Here is an 18498-nt window from a genome sequence, read left to right as displayed (position 1 = left end):
CTGACTTTAGGTCAAATGACTCCAAGACTCCATCCTTTTGGAGTTGGCCTATGCGTTTCTTGATTATATGTCCAAGACGACAATGCCATAATGATGCTTTATCCAAGTTATTATTATTAGGAGAATCAATACAGAAAACATTATTTCCTAAATTATCTACAACAGATACAGCTTCATACACACCATCACAAGGTAATGCTTTAAAATAAAGAACATTATTAAAAAAAGCATTAATCGAACCAACTTCATTATCAAATGAAAAGGTGAAACCTTGTTTATACAATGCATGAAAGGAAATAATATTTCTTGCCATTTCTGGCGAATAACAACATTTATTCAAATAACCCACTACTTAGCCATAAAGTATAAACTCCAATCTTGGTGACAGGTGTAACTTTCCTATTTCCCATGATTAAGTTTATTCTTCCTTGCTCCACATTCTCACTTCTTCTTAGTCCCTGCAAGTCACAACAAATGTGAATACCACAACCGGTATCAAGGACCCAAAATTTAGAATGGGGTGAGTTATTTGAAATGATAGTGTAAATACCTGCATAGTTGGGTTTAACTTTCCCATCCTTCACATCTTGCTGGTATTTTGGGCAGTTCCGCTTCCAATGTGATTTTTTGTGACAATAGAAGCATTAAGACTCTTTTGGGTCAGAAGAAGGAGTGACGAAACCTTTCTTGGTTCCACTTAAAGAAGAGCCATCAAGGGTCCTAACCTTGGTACCCTTCAAAGAACTCTTTCTCTTCTTCCCTCGACTTTTCCCAATTGCCAAAACAGGAGTGGAGTTTGGAGTATGAGTGTTAACAACCGACTTCCCCTTAAGACCTGATTCAGCGGTCTTGAGAAGTCCCTGAAGTTTGCTGAGTGTGACCTTTTCCTTATTCATGTGATATGTCATGCGGAATTAATCATAGCACGATGGTAAGGAGCGCAAAATTATATCTATTGCAAGCTCCTCAGGGAGGTTCACATTAAGCTTCAGCAATCGATCCACATACTTTTGCATTTTCTGCATGTGGTTCATGATGGAATCCCCGTCCTTCATCATGGTTGTTATCATGGAGCAGATCATTTCATACCTCTCTTGTCGTTCACTTTGATGGTATCTTTCCATCAAATCTTGGTGCATTTCATAAGGGTAGCAATCTTCATAGGACTTTTGGAGTTCCGCTGTCATCGTGGCCATCATGATACATGCCACTTTCGTAGCATCCCTTTCATGTGCCTGAAAGTCAGCGATCTCCTGAGGAGTTGCTGTGGTCTCATCAATCTCCTTAAGCTCCTTGTCAAGGACATATTATTTGTCCTCGTAGCGGGTAATCATCTTGATGTTTCTGATCCACTCATTCAAGTTGGATCCATCAAAAGTGACTTTCCCGCACAAGTTCATAAGGGTAAAGGAGTCATTAGGATTAGAGCCAGAAGCAGCATTGTTTGAAGACATCTGAAGGAAGAGGACAAAATAAGTTTAGATATGGAGAGTCCTTAATAAAACACCCAAATGTAATATTAAGGCTAGGATCCAATCACAATATATTATAACTTAGAAGAGGTATGCCGTAATCCAAGCTATAACATATTTGAAAGGTAGGTGAATGACGATTCACCAATTTCCACCACAAAAACCGAAATATTAGATATTAGGTTTTGATTGGTTCTTATAAATTCCTAGATTCTTTGAGATTCAATGAACTTTTCAAAGGCATGTTTCAATCTCGAGTGTGCCCTCCAAGTTTTGTGATTGGGATACCGAGGATCACAAAACGAGGTGTGAAGTAACCATGCAAATCACTTGGTACCCTTAAAGTTTATCACTCAATCGATGTGCCGGTAAACCACACACGCTCCATCGATACTATAATAAACCTTAAGTCACCCTTTACCTACCTTGTTAAGTCCAAGTTAGTGTGATGGTTAACCACACACGCTCCACCAACGACTTAAACAAAGTGTAAAGTGTAATTTTATGGATTAGCACCTTATTCACATTTTTCCTAAAGTAACTAAGATTGGGAATATAATAAAACATATAGTTACTTTATAATATTCATCATACTTTTAATGAGATTTTTAAGTCCTTGTCTTACCCGTTCGGCTAACGACCCCCCACCAGTCAAGCGAGCGATGGGTGAGAGTGGACACCCATTAAGTTGCCATTTTATAGGCAACAACCTTATACCCACCTTATAGACCGGCTTCGTGAATGAGGCGTACTAGCGGTAAGACGACTTTGTTCTTATACATACATATATATATATATATATATATATATATATATATATATATATATATATATATATATATATATAATTATTAAATTATAATAATATAAGTATAAGGGTTGAATTTTAACTTTTAAAATTCTAAGGGTTGGAACTAAAGTTTTAACAAGACTTTACTTGTTCCAAAACTTGAGGGCAAGTTTTCTAAACTTTCAAAACTTTTCATTTCTTGTAACTTATGAGTTTAATAGAGTAATAAAATGAAAACTCTTCATTTTTCTAACTCTTGTGTTCTTTTAATGGTTTTAATTCAAGTGACTTTTGGTTTTCCATAACTTGAGGACAAGTTATGGACTCCATTAAAACACATTATGATCATGAATTAATCTACCACATAGGTTACAAATAATTCCTATGATCATCTAAACATCATAAGAACAAGAACATGAATATGAACACTTTCATAAATCAAAATTACACTTTGTAATTTTGATAACTAGTTGTTGTAAATGAATTAGGAAAGACATTACACCATCTAAAACAAGTTTTCAAGTACCAAAAAAGTTTAAGGTAATGTTTCTAATCCATTTTCAGCAACTAAAGTCGAAAATCTACAGTCTGTCGACCCTACTCGCTGAGTGCATGAACCTACTCGACGAGTAGGTTGAGGATACAAGTGAACTCGACGAGTCCACCAGTCAGACAGCAAGTTTTTCGACTTTTTTCAACTTTTTAGCACAAATAACAAACAAACAAGCCTAGGCTCTGATACCACTGTTGGGTTTTGAGCATTCTAACACTTCCTAAGTGTACATGCAACCCTAATAACCTTGGATCTATGTTTGTCTAATTATCATGCAAAGTTGAATTCCAAGGCTATATTCCTATCTAGCATACATGGGGAACAATTTTTAACTTGAATGATAGATAGAATAACTTACCTTGTTGTTGCTTATGTTCCTTGAAACCTTGTGAGCCTAGCACCCCAAGTGTGATGCCTCAAATGCTTCACACAACACTAAATGCTCTTGGAAAGACTTTTGAGAGAATACACACTTCTTGAAATCGGCCTAGCCCTCTTGTTAAATATGTGTAGCCGATTTTGGTGGAGTATAGGATCCTTATATAGTGTTGACACATCTATGGTTACACCATGTAAACCCTAATGTGTCATGACTCTTCATTTCCATGACCCATGGGTTTGTAACTCCCATGGAGCATCCATAGAGCATCCTATGGGTGGAACCCAACTTGATAATCCATGGAGCCTCTTAGCCAATATACAAGATATGGATGATTTACATAATCAACCCATATATTTAATTAGTTATCTTTTGATCACTTAATTAATTCTAAATTAATTCTTGATCAAACTAATCAAATAATATTATTAATATATTAGAACTTATAATATATTAATAATCTCCAAATGTTATTTCTCTCATTTAGTCTATCCAATTGCATGGTGCCATGCAACCCAAATGGACCATGCCGGGTCGGTTCAAGTACATACCAGAAATAGTTATGGACTTAGACACCTTATCCAACAGTTATATGCATGTATGCCTATGTGCCTGTTTGCTATATGTATGTGGGGTGAATAGACCCGGGCGTTGAAAAATACCGATTGAGTTGAGATAGACTTAGGGTTGAAATAGACCCGGTACAATCTTGTGCTAGCATATGAGTTGATATAGACTCGGGGGTGAAATAGACCCTGTACAACCTTGAGATGACATATATGTATGGTATGCGGTATTTTGGGGAAATCACTAAGCTTTATGCTAACAGTTTTCATTTTATGTTTCAGGTACTTCCGATTCGAAGGGGAAGAGCTCGGGATGATCGCAATGCACACACCATGATTTTCCGCTCTACTCGACTCTGATGTATTTTTGGATGATTGTTGATATACTCTTATTTCCTTTACGATTTCTATAAACAATGTTTGGCTGATGGTTTTATTATTACAAAAAAAAAAAAAAAAAAAAAAAAAAAAAAAAAAAAAAAAAAGTTTTGATTTTAATTTTTGGGACATTACAATTAGACTGGTTGATCTGTATGATTACCAATGTTTGTTGAGTATGTATTAGATTTGTAGATTTGTATGATTACATGTACTTAATGGTTATTGATTGTTATTATATATGTTGACATGTTATGGGTAATGGGTTGAGGTGGTCCTATTTTGTGCTAAATGCCAAGATACCCGTAGCACGGTCCAGATACATTGTAGGCCCGACGAGGTAGTCTAGTCAAGCCGAAGGTTCGGTGAGCGATCCAGATAGGTTGTAGGTCGTGCGAGGCGGTCCAATCATACTGACGGCTCATGTAGGCATGTTGTTATCTGTACAGTTGTGTGTGGTACCTTGGGGGACTCACTAAGCTGTGACTTACAGTTTAAGTGTTATGTTTCGGGTACTTCAGATGATTGGGGCAAGACGAAGCCTTAATCGTACATGTCCTTCGGATTTTATGAGATTTGATTTTGGGATACCCTGATTTGTGATTTTGACCTTTTGGAAACTATGTTTTGTAAATATTTATAGGTTTGGGTTGGTTTTGGAAAATTAAAATTTTACCTTGATTTTTGGGATGTTACAAGTTAACGGGGCTTATTGGGCAATCCATGTTATCTAATGGGCAGGACAGCTGGAAGTCCAACCTTTCCTCTGAAGGTGACTTTTGTGTTCGAGATCTCCGGACTCGAATCTTGGTTACAACTCCCGCCATCAATCCTACGGTATGGACCAAAATTGTCCCTTTGAAGGTTTCTACGTTTTGTGGCGTGCTTTCTTGGAGCATGTTCCCACTTCCATTGTGTTGGCGCGTAGAGGTATCAACTCTAACTCTTCCTCTTGCTTGTTGTGTAATGTTGGGAGTGATGAGGTGTATCACATTATTGTGAATTTTCAATAGCGCAAGATGCTTTAAGGTGGATTTTCAATTGGTGTAGCGTTCATGGCTCTCCCGTGAACACTGTTTGTGACCTTGTAAAGTTTGCAACAACTTGGGGGAGAAAATTATGACTACTTTATGTTATGGTTTTATTTGGTGCACATGAAAGGCGACAAACACGAAGAGGTTTAATGATGTTTGGACATCTTTCGATAATTTGATGGATAATGTTTTTAGCATGGTGTTCGAATGGGTTACACATAGGGGTAACTTTGGTGTTTGTAAATAGGAGAATTGGTGTTGTTCCCCCTTCAACATTTTGTAACTTGTATCTTTATTTTCTGTTTTTGTTCTACCTTCTTCTTTTAGGTAGTGGCTTAATAATATTTCCACCGATTCCAAAAAAAAAGACGTAATTAAAAGGCTTTATCTTACCGAATGCTAAAAGGATGATAATCTTCAAATAGAAATAAGATTTTTTTTTCTTTTTTATTTTATTATGAACAAAAACTTATTGCTTACTACATTTTAAAAATTAAAAAAGAAAGAAACATTTTTATACTTTGTTGAGTTTACTAATTTAGGGCCTAAAGTTAATAACTTGTGTGGGCCGACCCTAAATGTTAGTACTTTGGCTCAATTACGTTGTAAATGTTCTATAACCCTTCTTACACAAAAGAGAAGCTCCTTATAGGGCATCTTAAGCATTTAGGTGAGTACATTATTACCAGTTGAGCTTCCCCTGTTATGACATTGTACTTTTGAGTTTCTTGTGCTTGCATTATTATATATATAAACACCTTGCTTGTAATACTATGCATACTACATGTGCATTCATTTTAAGTTGATATTTATGAAGTTAAATTTTTAACTGAAGACGTCTTTTATGTTCCTTTATCATTTTAAGGTATTTATGATTTATTTTTTCTAAATCATTATCAAGTATATCCATACATTGGGTGAACTTTCATACTTGTGACGTCCATACACTTAACAAGGACCTTGGATATCCACTATTAATATGGAACACTCCAAACCCTTCATATGGTTAGTGTGTGATGGGTCACATGTAACTTTGTATGAGGAAGTAACAAAGTTGAGGCCCTATCTACTTAATGTGATATGTGCTATTTCGTACTTATATTTCATTAGACCATCTTTCCCTTCTAGTTACCTCATAGAGTCCCTTGAAAGATAAGAGACATTGACATTTGACAATGTGAGTTTTGATGATACAAAACTCACATAGGGATTTTAGGCACATTGTTTTATATATTGCATTACATTTATACATTGTTTACCTCTTATGATGTTCCACGAAGTTTGATTATGGTGTTATTAGAGAGTGCTTATTCTTTACAATGTTTTCCCCAAAACTAAAGTTTTATTAGAGAGTACTTATTCTATACAATGTTTTTCCCCAAAACTTAAGCTTTTGTCGGTTTAAAGAAGTTTTCACGAAGTATATGGTTATTATTTTCTATATAAATCTTGTGTTTATTCATATACTTGTTTATAAGGTTTAGTCCATGTACCTTAAGTGCTTATGTTAAAAGGGTTTTTGGCAAGTGCTCATGTTAGAAGGGTTTTATACTAATATCGTGGAGATTGAGGAACTTGTAAGGATTTTTTGGAAGACTATTTGCTATGTTTGAAATCGTTAGACTTGGTTAACAACTTACTTTTTGTTTGTTACAAGATTTTCAAGTTCGAGACTTTTTCCATATATTATTTTGCAAACCTATTTATATGATGTTTTCAAGATTATTTTAAACCAACCCTAACCACAAGAGTCTTGCAATTTATGGCATTTTCCGTTATAATATTTTATCAACTTTTACAAACACTTTAATAAAAAGGAAGTCACATGGGTCCTTCCTTTTAAGTCGAACATCCAACGTATCAACACCATGAAATTATCTAAACCAACCAAACTTATTTTACCAAACAAAACCAATAATTGATACCAAACATACTCAATAATTAAAAAGAACACCAAATGTCATGTTCCGACTTTTTAAAGGCAATAATCATGGAACAAAAGAACATGTTTGCTGTCACTTTGCAAGCACTTTCAATTTCTTTCAAAATAAACTATTAGCTGTATTACCAAATATATAAATAGATACATAAATTGATATATATATATATATATATATATATATATATATATATATATATATATATATATATATATATATATATATATATATCTAAGACATGCCAACCTCAAACAATAATGAATATTATCAACAAAAGAATCAGATTCTTTATTCTTGAAATAATTCTTTATGCTAAGGTTTTATTAATATATTCATCATAGCTGTATACAAAACAAACAACACAAGCATTGCTAGCAACAATCCTCTCTAAATATCATCATCATCAATACGCCAAACCCCAAGTTACACAAATCATAAATTAAATATATATATAAAAACAAATTGAATTTAATAATATTTAAAAAAAAGATTCATATCACCTCAAAATTTCCTAAAACCCAATAGAAATCTTAAAGCTTTTTTACCTTGAGCCAAAAGGGAAGATGAAATCTTGAAAAATATGTTTCCATTGAAGAAGAAGAAGAAGATTATGTACATTATCACCCTCAGGTCAACTATCTTTTTGGTCAAACCCTTTATGGGTTTTGTATAAAAGCTTCAAAGATCCAATCTTTATCAATCTTTACACTGAAATTACCATTTTTTTTTACTCACTTTCTCTTAAACAGTTCCCTGGTAAAAGAAACCTGTACTTGTCAGCATTTTCAAGAAGATGAGCTGGCAGATGAACAGCTGAATACGAATGAGGAATGGGTCCCATTTTCCCGATAATTTCCTTAAATGTATACTCTTCGGGTAACATATCAAACAAATCTGCCCCTTTACAGATAACTTTCTGAACCCGTTTCGGGTTCAGAAAGTTACTGAATCTGACTCTGTCGAAATGACTGTAAGCTTTCATTTTGAAAACAAACTCGCTGATGTGGCGAAAACAAAAGCTGCAATGCCACCCGGCATCCGCCAGCACAACATCTGATTGTCGATAATGGGCGTATCTTGTTGTCCCGGATTTATATCTATGAATAGAAGCCCTCCAACTATTGTTATCAAGAAAAAACTCAAAGGAATAAAGATAGTTTTTTAATCGAAGATGAAGAATTGAAGGTATGTCATCACACCATCGTAATAGATTAATCGTGTGTCTACTTGGAATTTCGTCAACATCTGACATGATCAATAAATCGTCGTCTTGAATTCCAGCTTTTCTTAAAAGATAATCCAATGCAAGTCTTTGATACGCTTCTTCAACAAAAGGGTTTTCACCTTTGCGAAATCTTCCAGGGATTTTTCCGTATGTTAATCGGGGTTCAACGAATTTGAATTGTTCACGAAGGGAGTCGAAAACTAGGGGTTTTGGTAATCCGGTGAAAGTCGAGTTGGATTCAAGGAGGACGAATTCTGTAACGTAAGGGTATAATTCATGCCATCGGATTGTGAGAAGGTCGACTTCGTTGCTGAATAAGACTGCGTCAAAAACACGCCTTGGGAACTCGCGAGTTCCCCATCCATGGAGTCTGCAGAGATTCTGGATGGAGACGTTTTCGTGGTAGTAATGTGGGATTTCGTGGAAGGGTTTTGGTGGGGATTCCCATAATGGGCGTAAGAAGTAGGAGATTTTTTGACCATGAATGTATAAACCGAGGATTACAGTTGGGACTAAGACGAACAGGAAGACGAGTGTTTTTAATTCTATTCCGCGAAGAATGCAACGGACTCTTGATATTGTTGAAGATCTTCCTGAATCCTGCGAATTAAATGTATGTTTGATAAGATTTTTATGAAATAGATGATCGGAAAAAAGTATCGATTTGAAACAGAACATGATGAGTGGGGAAGAGAAGAACAGTCAAACGGGTTAATTTGCAATTAATGTGTTGATTTCGTCAATCCTGGGTTTTATTGTTTTGCTGGATCGAAGTTTCTTTTGATTGATAGAGAAATAATTGAGAAACGCGTTTTGAATTCGGAGTTCACATAAGCGGAAAGTAAATAAAATGCAACATTTTACTGGTTTTTGAATCTTTCAATAAAAGTCGAAGCAAATAGACTACAGAAAGAGCCCTAATTTTGACAAAATTTGGGACACACTGTGAGTAGGAAATTAGACATGACACCAAAGTTTTGGATGAAAAATTGAATTTGGGGAAAAATTAGACAGAAAAAGCATTACAAAACCAATTTTGAATCCAAAGCAACAAAACCAGGATAAAACGTAGATTCGCAATGCTTACTGAGAAACTGAAAAGGGAGAATTTAAGAACGAATCAAATTACCTCATCGCAAACATCACCGCATATATCATCGGACTTTTTAGAACAGTAACGAGATCCACCTTCTGCCATCAAATAAACTTTATCGAGAAATTTTGATAAGCTGATCATCGTCATTCGAATGCCTAATTCCCAAGAAACAGATCAGCGCCAAATCGTGGAAACGAACCAGTCCTTCCCAGTCTTGTCGATTTCAAATCGAATGAGAGAAATTGAAGATTTGATAAGCGTAGATCGTTGCAGTTATGAATTATAAACTAAAATCCAGAAGGAATGAATGAAACAAGAGAGATTAAAAGAGCATAGGGGATATGGAATAGGCTGTCGTGAGGTGTTCTTGAGCACTCTCTCTCTGAATAAAAGGCTTGTGTGTATTTGTGTCTGGTTTTAATGGATGGCAGTTGTGCACATACACACTCTACAAGGAAGCCGTTTCTCTTGTCTTCTACCCCACCCTTCTTTTCTCTTTTCCTTTACAAATATTGTATCTATATATATTTGGGGTTCCAAAGGAATGTTTTGGGATTTTACAAAATTACCCTTGGAATGGGTTTTCAGTTTTTTCATGTTTGACCCAAACTTGTTTTTTTTTTTTTCAACAAAATCTTGTGTTTTTAGCTCTTTTGAAAACATTTAACCATTTAACAGTTATTTTGAAAACATTTAGAGTTAATGCGAAAATTAGGTGTCAAATTTATGTAAGTTGTAAATTTTTAGTAAAAGTGTATACAAGCAAATCAGAAAAGTTCGTTCAAGAGTGACCTTCTAAATATTCCAAACATATTAATAGTTTTTGTTTTTTGTTTGTTTTAAAACAATAATTTATTTTTAAAAATAAATATCACTTTTATCAAAATATCTTCATTATTGGTTAAACTACCATAAAATTAAATGCAACTATCATTAAATTAAATTCAATAAAATAGTATAATTATCATTTTATTTAATAAAATTAATGATAATTAATGTTTTCTAAATATATGAGGGTTTTTTTTTTTTTTTGAGATGGAAAGAATATTTATTAACCTTTAAAAATATAATTATACTAAGATCAACGTACAAAAGTGATGTTGCATTAAATTGTTAACATATAAAAATTGGTTGCTCTCGGTTAAAGTTCTGTGAGTTCCAATGTAATACATAACTATTTATCATCAACAATTGTGTTTTAGTTTAACTTAAAGAAATTAAATATTCTTTTATATTTTGTTCATACCAATCCTACTATTCATTTAAATATAAATAATGATATGTGTTATATTACTATCCTAAAATATCATTAGATGAACATTAAATGTTACACATATTACCATTTTATTGGGTAGAAGAATATGTAGGAACAAAAAATAGAAGGATATTTAATTTCTTTTTAACTTAATGGTTTAAAATTAAAACATTTTCCTGAGATTTAATGGTTCGGTAAATATATCAAACCATAATGAAAAGCATGAAAACTCCATTGAAGCCATATAAGTTGTAAACCTCCATTAAAGTTAAATCAATTGGCATATTGCTGCTAAGAAATGATTAGCTTAAATAAGGTTTAGAAACATTAAAGTAAACTTAGAAACAACATCACTTTCACAAGAACAAATCTAAATTTGGATTCCACCGGTAGAACTTTGAAACTTTTAAAATTTTAAAAGCATGTTTGACAAAAATAGTTGTTAGCTAGAACCTGGTAGCGAGTAGTGTCACACCCCCAAACCTGAACGGCAGAAACGTTCGGGGGCGGATGACTTCATGTGGTAACATAACAAGTGAATACATAGTAAAGAAAGCAATACAACCATCATATATATATATATATATATATATATATATATATATATATATATATATATATATATATATATATATATATAATTGAAAGTTTACATTTGTCAAAAGTTACATGTTCAAAACCAATTACAAATATGATGTCAAAATATGAGAGTTAAACTGGCGCCGCAGCATCTCTTCATCAAAAGCATAATGATACCTGTAGTTACTGAATCCCTGGGACATACAAGTAATTTTGAAAGAGTAGATCAGCATTTAAGCTGGTGAGTTTCATAAGTATTTAATGACAATGTTTGTATGAAATGAAATATCTTGTCCTTGTTTGTTTGTGTTTAGAAAATCCTGTATTTTCTACTAGTATAAAAGTAGTCTTCCTTCCAGACCAAAGTTTGTTTCCAAAATGTATGTAAGTGTAAAAGTAACCAATATGTTTGAAAACCTCGTAAATCAATGTATTTTTAATACCTCATGTGAGCTTTATAACCATACTATTGACTCGGAATGCCTATACACAACGTTCTTCAGGCGTTGGAATGTTATGACGTTTGTCACCCCAAACGGTGGACTGTAGCTAACAGTCAGGGCGCGGGTTGTCAAGCCCGTATAGATCTATACACAAACACCATGCTCCCCCTCCAAGGGATTCTGGTATATAATACAGGACTTGAAATGTGTACTCGAACGTACGTGAAGTAAATGTCTCACAGAACCGTAGTATAAAAATAGATTTACGTGTTGAAATGTTCATTTGTTATTGTACATGAAAGTGATTTCTTGAAAATCGTGTTTCTAGTATGTAAAAGTTAGCAGTATCCTCATAAAACTATACATATTATAGTTTTCTAAAAGTGTGCCTCGTTTGTTTTAGAATATCTAGAAAAAGAATCACTTGTTATGAAAGCATAGATTTTTGTAGAGTCTAAGATAGACACATATACACTTTAAATCTAAAAAAATGTTTAGTTTATACATGCATTACAACCATTTATAGTTTTAAAGATAGAATGCTATTGTAATATATTTTATATACGGGAGTTCCCTATAAAGTTTATAAATCACACATGATTCCACTTAATAAAAGTGTATAATACTCTTTATATATAACACCAGATAGTAGTCGTGTGTTTTACTTGTCTTCCCCCCCCCCCCCCCCCCCCCATAGAAAGCATATAAAAGAGTTTAGAATATTAAAAGGGTTGATGAAGGGGTATGAACTCACTTGAAAGTTTGAAGATAGCGAGATGGAAAACCGGGCAGAGTTTCGTCTCGAGAAACGGAGTTTTCTCAGGATTAAAATCGACCTTCGGGACTTGCACAAAATGACCAGGGTTTCAGGGTAGTGCGGGCACGGAAAATGAGGTAAAATGCAAGAAATGTGAGAGAGAATGAGCAATTTTTCCGGGAACCCTCGCATCCTATTTATAGGAGGCTGGAACCGCCTCGGTACGCGGGGCGTACGCGTACGTCACGCACGACCGAGTCCTCGACTGCCTCGGACTTCGGATGGGACAGGCTAGCTTCGCATAGACCGGGACGTGGACGATCCGAGGCCTTGGCCTTGAGTATGCGGGGCGTACGAGGGTACGCGGCGCGTACTTCGGCCCTATCTGCTGACTCCTTCGGATAATACCAAGAGTTTATAATTAAAAATATGTATAAATTATTTATCAAACTTCAAAAATTCATATCTCCTTCATACGAACTTCGTTTTCGATGTTATTTATATCCACGCGTAGGTGAGACTAAGATCTACAACTTTCGTTTAGATTCTGTCGGCAAATTCCGAAATTATTTTTATTATTTATTTATTAAAATGACATGATTAAGGAATTTCTTTAAAAATTCATAACTTCTTTATCTGACGTCGGTTTTTGCCAGACTTTTTACCGCTGAAAAACCATTGTCGAGACCTTCGATTCTCGTTTAGGTCATTTCGGCCAAAAGTCGCTCGATCTCCGATTCGAGTTTTTAGCTGTCTGATGCTGAGCTGAAATTTGGAAAAATCTTAACTTCCATATACGAAGCCGGGTTTGGGCATTCTTTTTACGTACGATCCCGGTTTAATGATATAAAACATAGTAGGTAGTTAAATAGAAACTTTTTGGACATTTTATTATCAACGTAAATTTTATTAACTCAAAAATGGTTAAAATACTTGACCTATTAGGCCATTACAAAGAGTTGAAATATTGGGTTGTCACATCATCCCCCCGTTAGAGGGAATTTCGTCCCGAAATTTAAAGTAGTAAAGACACTAGTGAACATGAAAGAGATGAGGTTATTTTTGTTTCATCTGATCTTCGCGTTCCCATGTGAAGTCAGGTCCCCGCTTGGCGTTCCAGCGAACCTTCACGATGGGTATGCGACTTTGTTTTGTTTGTTTTACCTCTCGGTCCATGATTTCTACTGGTTCTTCCACAAAGTTGAGGCTCTCGTTGATCTCAATTTCGTCAAGTGGAATAGCAAGAGTCTCATCAGACAGACACTTTTTCAAGTTTGAGACGTGGAAGGTTGGATGTATGTTACTAAGTTCACGCGATAGGTTAAGCTTGTAAGCCACAGGGCCGATTCTGGCAAGAATCTCGAAAGGCCCTATGTATCTTGGATTTAGTTTCCCCCGCTTTCCAAAGCGTATTAAACCCTTCCACAGTGAGACCTTTAATAAAACGTGGTCTCCTACCTGGAATTCCAAAGGTTTCCTCCTTTGGTTAGCGTAGCTTTTCTGTCGGTCTCTAGAGGCTTTCAATCGTTCACGAATCTGAACGATCTTCTCTGTTGTTTCTCGTATGATTTCCGGACCGGTGAGAGTGATTTCGGGAACTCTTCCTTTAGCTAACTGGGTATCGCCAACTTCAGTCCAGCACAGAGGGGATCTGCACTTTCGACCATAGAGGGCTTCGGAACGGAGCAGCCTTTATGCTTATATGATAACTATTGTTGTATGAAAATTCAACAAGGGGTAAATGGATATCCCATGCCTTTCCAAAGTCAATCACACAGGCTCTCAGCATATCTTCTAAAGTCTGTATCGTTCTCTCACTCTGCCCGTCTGTTTGTGGGTGGTAGGCTGTACTCATGTCTAACTTAGGCCCCAGGGAACCTTGTAGTGACTGCCAGAATCTTGAAGTGAATCTACTATCTCGGTAGGAGATAATGGATATCAGAACACCATGCAGTCGCACTACTTCCCTTAAGTAAGTTCTTGTAAGCTTTTCCATTTTGTCAGTCTCCTTGATGGGTAGGAAATGCGCGGATTTGGTCAACCTGTCGACAATGACCCATATGGTATCGAGTCCACCCATCGTCTTGGGAAACTTGGTTATGAAGTCCATAGTAATCCGTTCCCATTTCCATTCTGGTATCTCCGGTTGTTGTAGTAATCCTGAAGGTTTCTGATACTCGACCTTAACCTTAGCGCAAGTAAGGCATTTACTTACGAAGGTAGCAATTTCTGCTTTCATGTTAGGCCACCAGTACAAGTTCTTAAGATCCAGATACATCTTATCTGAACCCGGGTGAACGGAATACCTTGTTTTGTGTGCTTCAGTCATTACTACGTCTCTAAACCCACCATGTTTCGGCGTCCATATTCGGTTCATAAGATAATATGCTCCGCCACCCTTGACTTCTAGATTCTTTTCCATTCCCCGCAGGGATTCACCCGCCAAATTTTCAGGTTGCAAAGGTTCCATTTGTGCCTCTTTAATTTGTGTGGATAAGTGGGAATGGATAGTCATAGTTAGAGATCTGACCCTCCGTCCAGTGTATTCCTTTTGACTGAGGGCATCAGCTACCACGTTGGCCTTGCCAGGATGATAACGAATTTCACATTCGTAGTCATTGAGTAACTCAACCCATCGTCGTTGCCGCATGTTGAGTTCCTTCTGATAAAAAATGTGTTGAAGGCTCTTGTGATCGGTGAAAATAGTGCTCTTTGTTCCGTATAAGTAGTGTCTCCAAATCTTCAGAGCAAATACTACTGCTCCTAACTCAAGATCGTGTGTCGTATAGTTCACTTCGTGCGTCTTAAGCTGTCGGGAGGCATAAGCAATAACTTTCCCTCTTTGCATAAGAACACAACCAAGTCCTTGGTTTGATGCATCGCAATACACTACGAAATCTTCTATCCCTTCGGGGAGGGATAGTATCGGTGCGGTACACAAGGCCTGTTTCAGTGTTTGGAACGCCTTGTCTTGTTTCACTTCCCAATCAAAGGCCACGCCTTTCTAGGTTAATGTAGTAAGAGGTTTTGCAATGCTAGAGAAGTTCTTTATGAATCTGCGAGCGAGACCTAGAAATTGACGAATTTCTGTAGGTGTCTTTGGTGCCGACCAGTTTTCGATGGCCTTGATTTTGTAGGGGTCCACGTGCATCCCTTTCTCGCTAACAACGTGGCCCAAAAATTTGACTCTTCGAATTCAAAATTCGCATTTAGAGAACTTCGCATACAGTTTCTCTGATCGCAGTGTTTCTAAGACTTTTCGTAGATGTTGACTATGCTCTTCCTTACTTCGGGAGTAGATACGTATATCATCGATAAAGACGATGACGAACTGATCTAAGTAGGGATGGCATACCCTATTCATTAGGTCCATAAATACTGCTGGTGTGTTGGTTAATCCAAATGGCATTACTACAAATTCGTAGTGCCCATAACGAGTTCAGAAAGTTGTCTTGGGAATATCCCCCTCAAGTACTCGTAATTGGTGATATCCAGATCGTAGATCTATCTCCGAGAAGTAGTTTTCTCCTTGAAGTTGATCAAACAAATCGTCAATGCGGGGTAGAGGATAACGGTTCTTGACAGTAAGTTTGTTCAGCTCTCTATAGTCGATGCACATACGGAACGATCCGTCCTTCTTCTTTACGAACAAGATCGGTGCTCCCCAAGGTGAGAAACTTGGTCTTATGAATCCTTTTTGCAGGAGTTCATTAAGTTGACTGGACAGTTCTTGCATCTCTGCTGGTGCTAGATGATAAGGCGATTTCGCTACTGGGGTAGCCCCTGGAGCTAATTCGATTCTGAATTCGACTTGGCGTTGTGGTGGTAATCCTGGTAGTTCTTCTGGAAAGATATCGGGAAAGTCGCGTACTTCTGGAATGTTCTTGATGTCCTTCAGTTCCTGGCTTGTATCGACGATGTGCGCTAGGAATGCTCGAAAATCCTTCCGTAAACACTTTCGAGCCTGGATGCACGAAATGATACGAAGGTTCGTACTTGATTTGTCTCCGTAAATCACTAATGTTTCGTTGTTAGGGAGATTAAGACGAACTGCTTTTTCAAAACACATGATATCGGCGCGAAGAAGACTTAACCAATCCATGCCGACTATGACATCGAAACTCTTAATAGGAACTGGCATGAGAATGATTGGGAAAGAATGACCATCTAAATTTAACGTACAGTCCTTGTATATGTAGTTAGTGTTTTCGGTTTTTCCGTTGGTCATCTCTACAGTGAATGATTTTTCTAGTTTGCTAGGTTTAGGTTTAAGTAAGTGAATAAAGTTTTGACTCACGAAGCTTCTCTCCGCTCCACTATCGAATAATATGCATGCATATGAATTATCGAGGAGAAACGTACCAGCAACTACAGTTGGGTCAGCTATAGCTTCGTCGTGGCCTATAGTCAAAACTCGTCCCACACCGCTGGTGCCTGCTGCCTTAGGGCAGTTCCTCCTGTAGTGGCCCACCTCGCCACAACCGTAGCAAGTCTGGCCTATACCTGCACTGGGGACTTGAGTGATCGGCCTTGCGGGCTCCTTGCAGAAACGGGTTGTGTGTCCCTTTCTGTTGCAGATGGCGCACTGCATTTCCCGACAAGGTCCATGGTGGTGGTAAGTGCATTTGGTGCACTTTGGACGGTTACCTTCATAAGGCTTTGTTGGGTAGGTATTTGTAGAAGTTGTAGTAGGTACCGTGGCAGCATTCACCGAAACTAGTTGTTTCTTTGCGGATTCTTGGGAAGACCCACCCTTCCCTTAATTCCATACTCTCTTCCTGTTGTTGTTGTTGTTGTTGTTGTTGTTGTTGCTGCTGTTGTTGTTGTTTCCTCTCTGTGGTTCTGGTGCAGAAACGGTTGAGTTCCGATGGCCTCCATAGTCAATCAGAGATTGTGCCAGTTCCTTAGCACTTTCAAAGGTGTCAGGTTTGGAAGCTAACACGCTTGACCGTATTTGGGTCGTTAGTCCCCATATGTACCTATCTATTTTCTTACTCTCAGGAGCAATCATATCTGGGCAAAGGATTGCCAGCTCACTTAATCTGTTGGTATATGTTGCGATGTCAGTACCAACCATTCCGAGAGTCCAGAGTTCATGTTCGAGCCTTTGAATCTCTCCCCTTGGGTAGTATTCTCTCATCATCATGGCTTTGAGGCTCTCCCAGCTTATGGAGTTTGCCACTATTAGAGTAAGTACTTTAACGTGGCCATTCCACCATGTTAAAGCTCTATCAATGAGTGTGAAGGTTGCAAATTTGACCTTGCTGTGCTCGGGGCAGGAGCAGATCTCAAAGACTGATTCTATCCTTTCAATCCACTGTCTCAGAGCCATCACACCACCAGTTCCATAAAACATACGGGGTTTGGCATTAGTAAAGTCCTTATAAGTGCATTCTTGGGGTTGCCCATGACTCTCGCCATGGTTGGATAGGTGTGTGCTAGTTCTCGAGTCATTAGTACTCGAGTTATTGAGCTGTGACATGGCAGCTGCTACCGCTGCGGTGACTGCTGCTTGGAACATGACAGCATCAAATTAAGGAGGTGAAGGTGGTGGTGGTATTGGTGTTTCATTGATAGGGTTACGTCTGGTATTCCTGCGTGGCGGCATCTTTAACTATACGTTTAAAAGATGATGATATGGATAAGAATAAGTGACAAATGAATGTGTCTCATGAACCAAATTGCCATGGTTCAATCAACAGATGATAGCATAGAAAAATGAAAGTTGTTTGTAACACTGAAAGTATGAAACAAGTATTTGGTTTCTCGATGACTTTTCAAGGTTTGAACGAAATACTCAACGTAGTAATAATAGTGTCATTTATATTAATATAAAAGTTGATACAACGATCATGAAAATTTGACCCTTATAAGGGTCTCCGATTACAAAGTTCGAGAAATTTAAAGACTTTTAGCCGAGGTCCTAAGTTATAACAAAATTTGAGGTTTTCACAAGTACTACTTGCGACGTGTGTTGCGCTTGGAGCTCTATTCTGCATCTGATTGCTTCGACTCCATAAGACGCCTATCA

The 18498-nt window shown here is 36.9% G+C and overlaps 1 protein-coding gene across 1 annotated transcript; it reads right to left on the bottom strand.

Annotated features, from left to right (window-relative positions):
• Positions 1-7683: 7683 nt before the first annotated feature.
• LOC145011139 (uncharacterized) lies at positions 7684-9919 on the bottom strand. The gene is made up of 2 exons (XM_078969778.1): positions 9467-9919; positions 7684-8937 (listed from the first exon to the last, which is right to left on the bottom strand). The coding sequence occupies exons 1-2, from the start codon at positions 9578-9580 to the stop codon at positions 7840-7842; spliced, it is 1212 nt and encodes a 403-aa protein (XP_078825904.1). The 5' UTR covers positions 9581-9919; the 3' UTR covers positions 7684-7839.
• Between the last annotated feature and the right edge of the window lie 8579 nt (positions 9920-18498).

This window comes from Lactuca saligna, chromosome 8 (assembly GCF_052625555.1).
Source record: "Lactuca saligna cultivar CGN05327 chromosome 8, ASM5262555v1, whole genome shotgun sequence".
NCBI classification, from domain to species: Eukaryota; Viridiplantae; Streptophyta; class Magnoliopsida; order Asterales; family Asteraceae; genus Lactuca; species Lactuca saligna.
Note: the sequence above shows the minus strand (reverse complement) of the source record. Positions and strands in the feature narration are given on the sequence as shown.

What these genes read in the sequence shown, in the direction of transcription:
- LOC145011139 (XM_078969778.1), bottom strand. Translation starts at nt 9,580, where the DNA reads ATGACGATGATCAGCTTATCAAAATTTCTCGATAAAGTTTATTTGATG. An exon ending in GCGGTGATGTTTGCGATGAG is followed by an intron (nt 8,938 to 9,466) that starts GTAATTTGATTC and finishes TTTAATTCGCAG; the next exon opens with GATTCAGGAAGATCTTCAAC.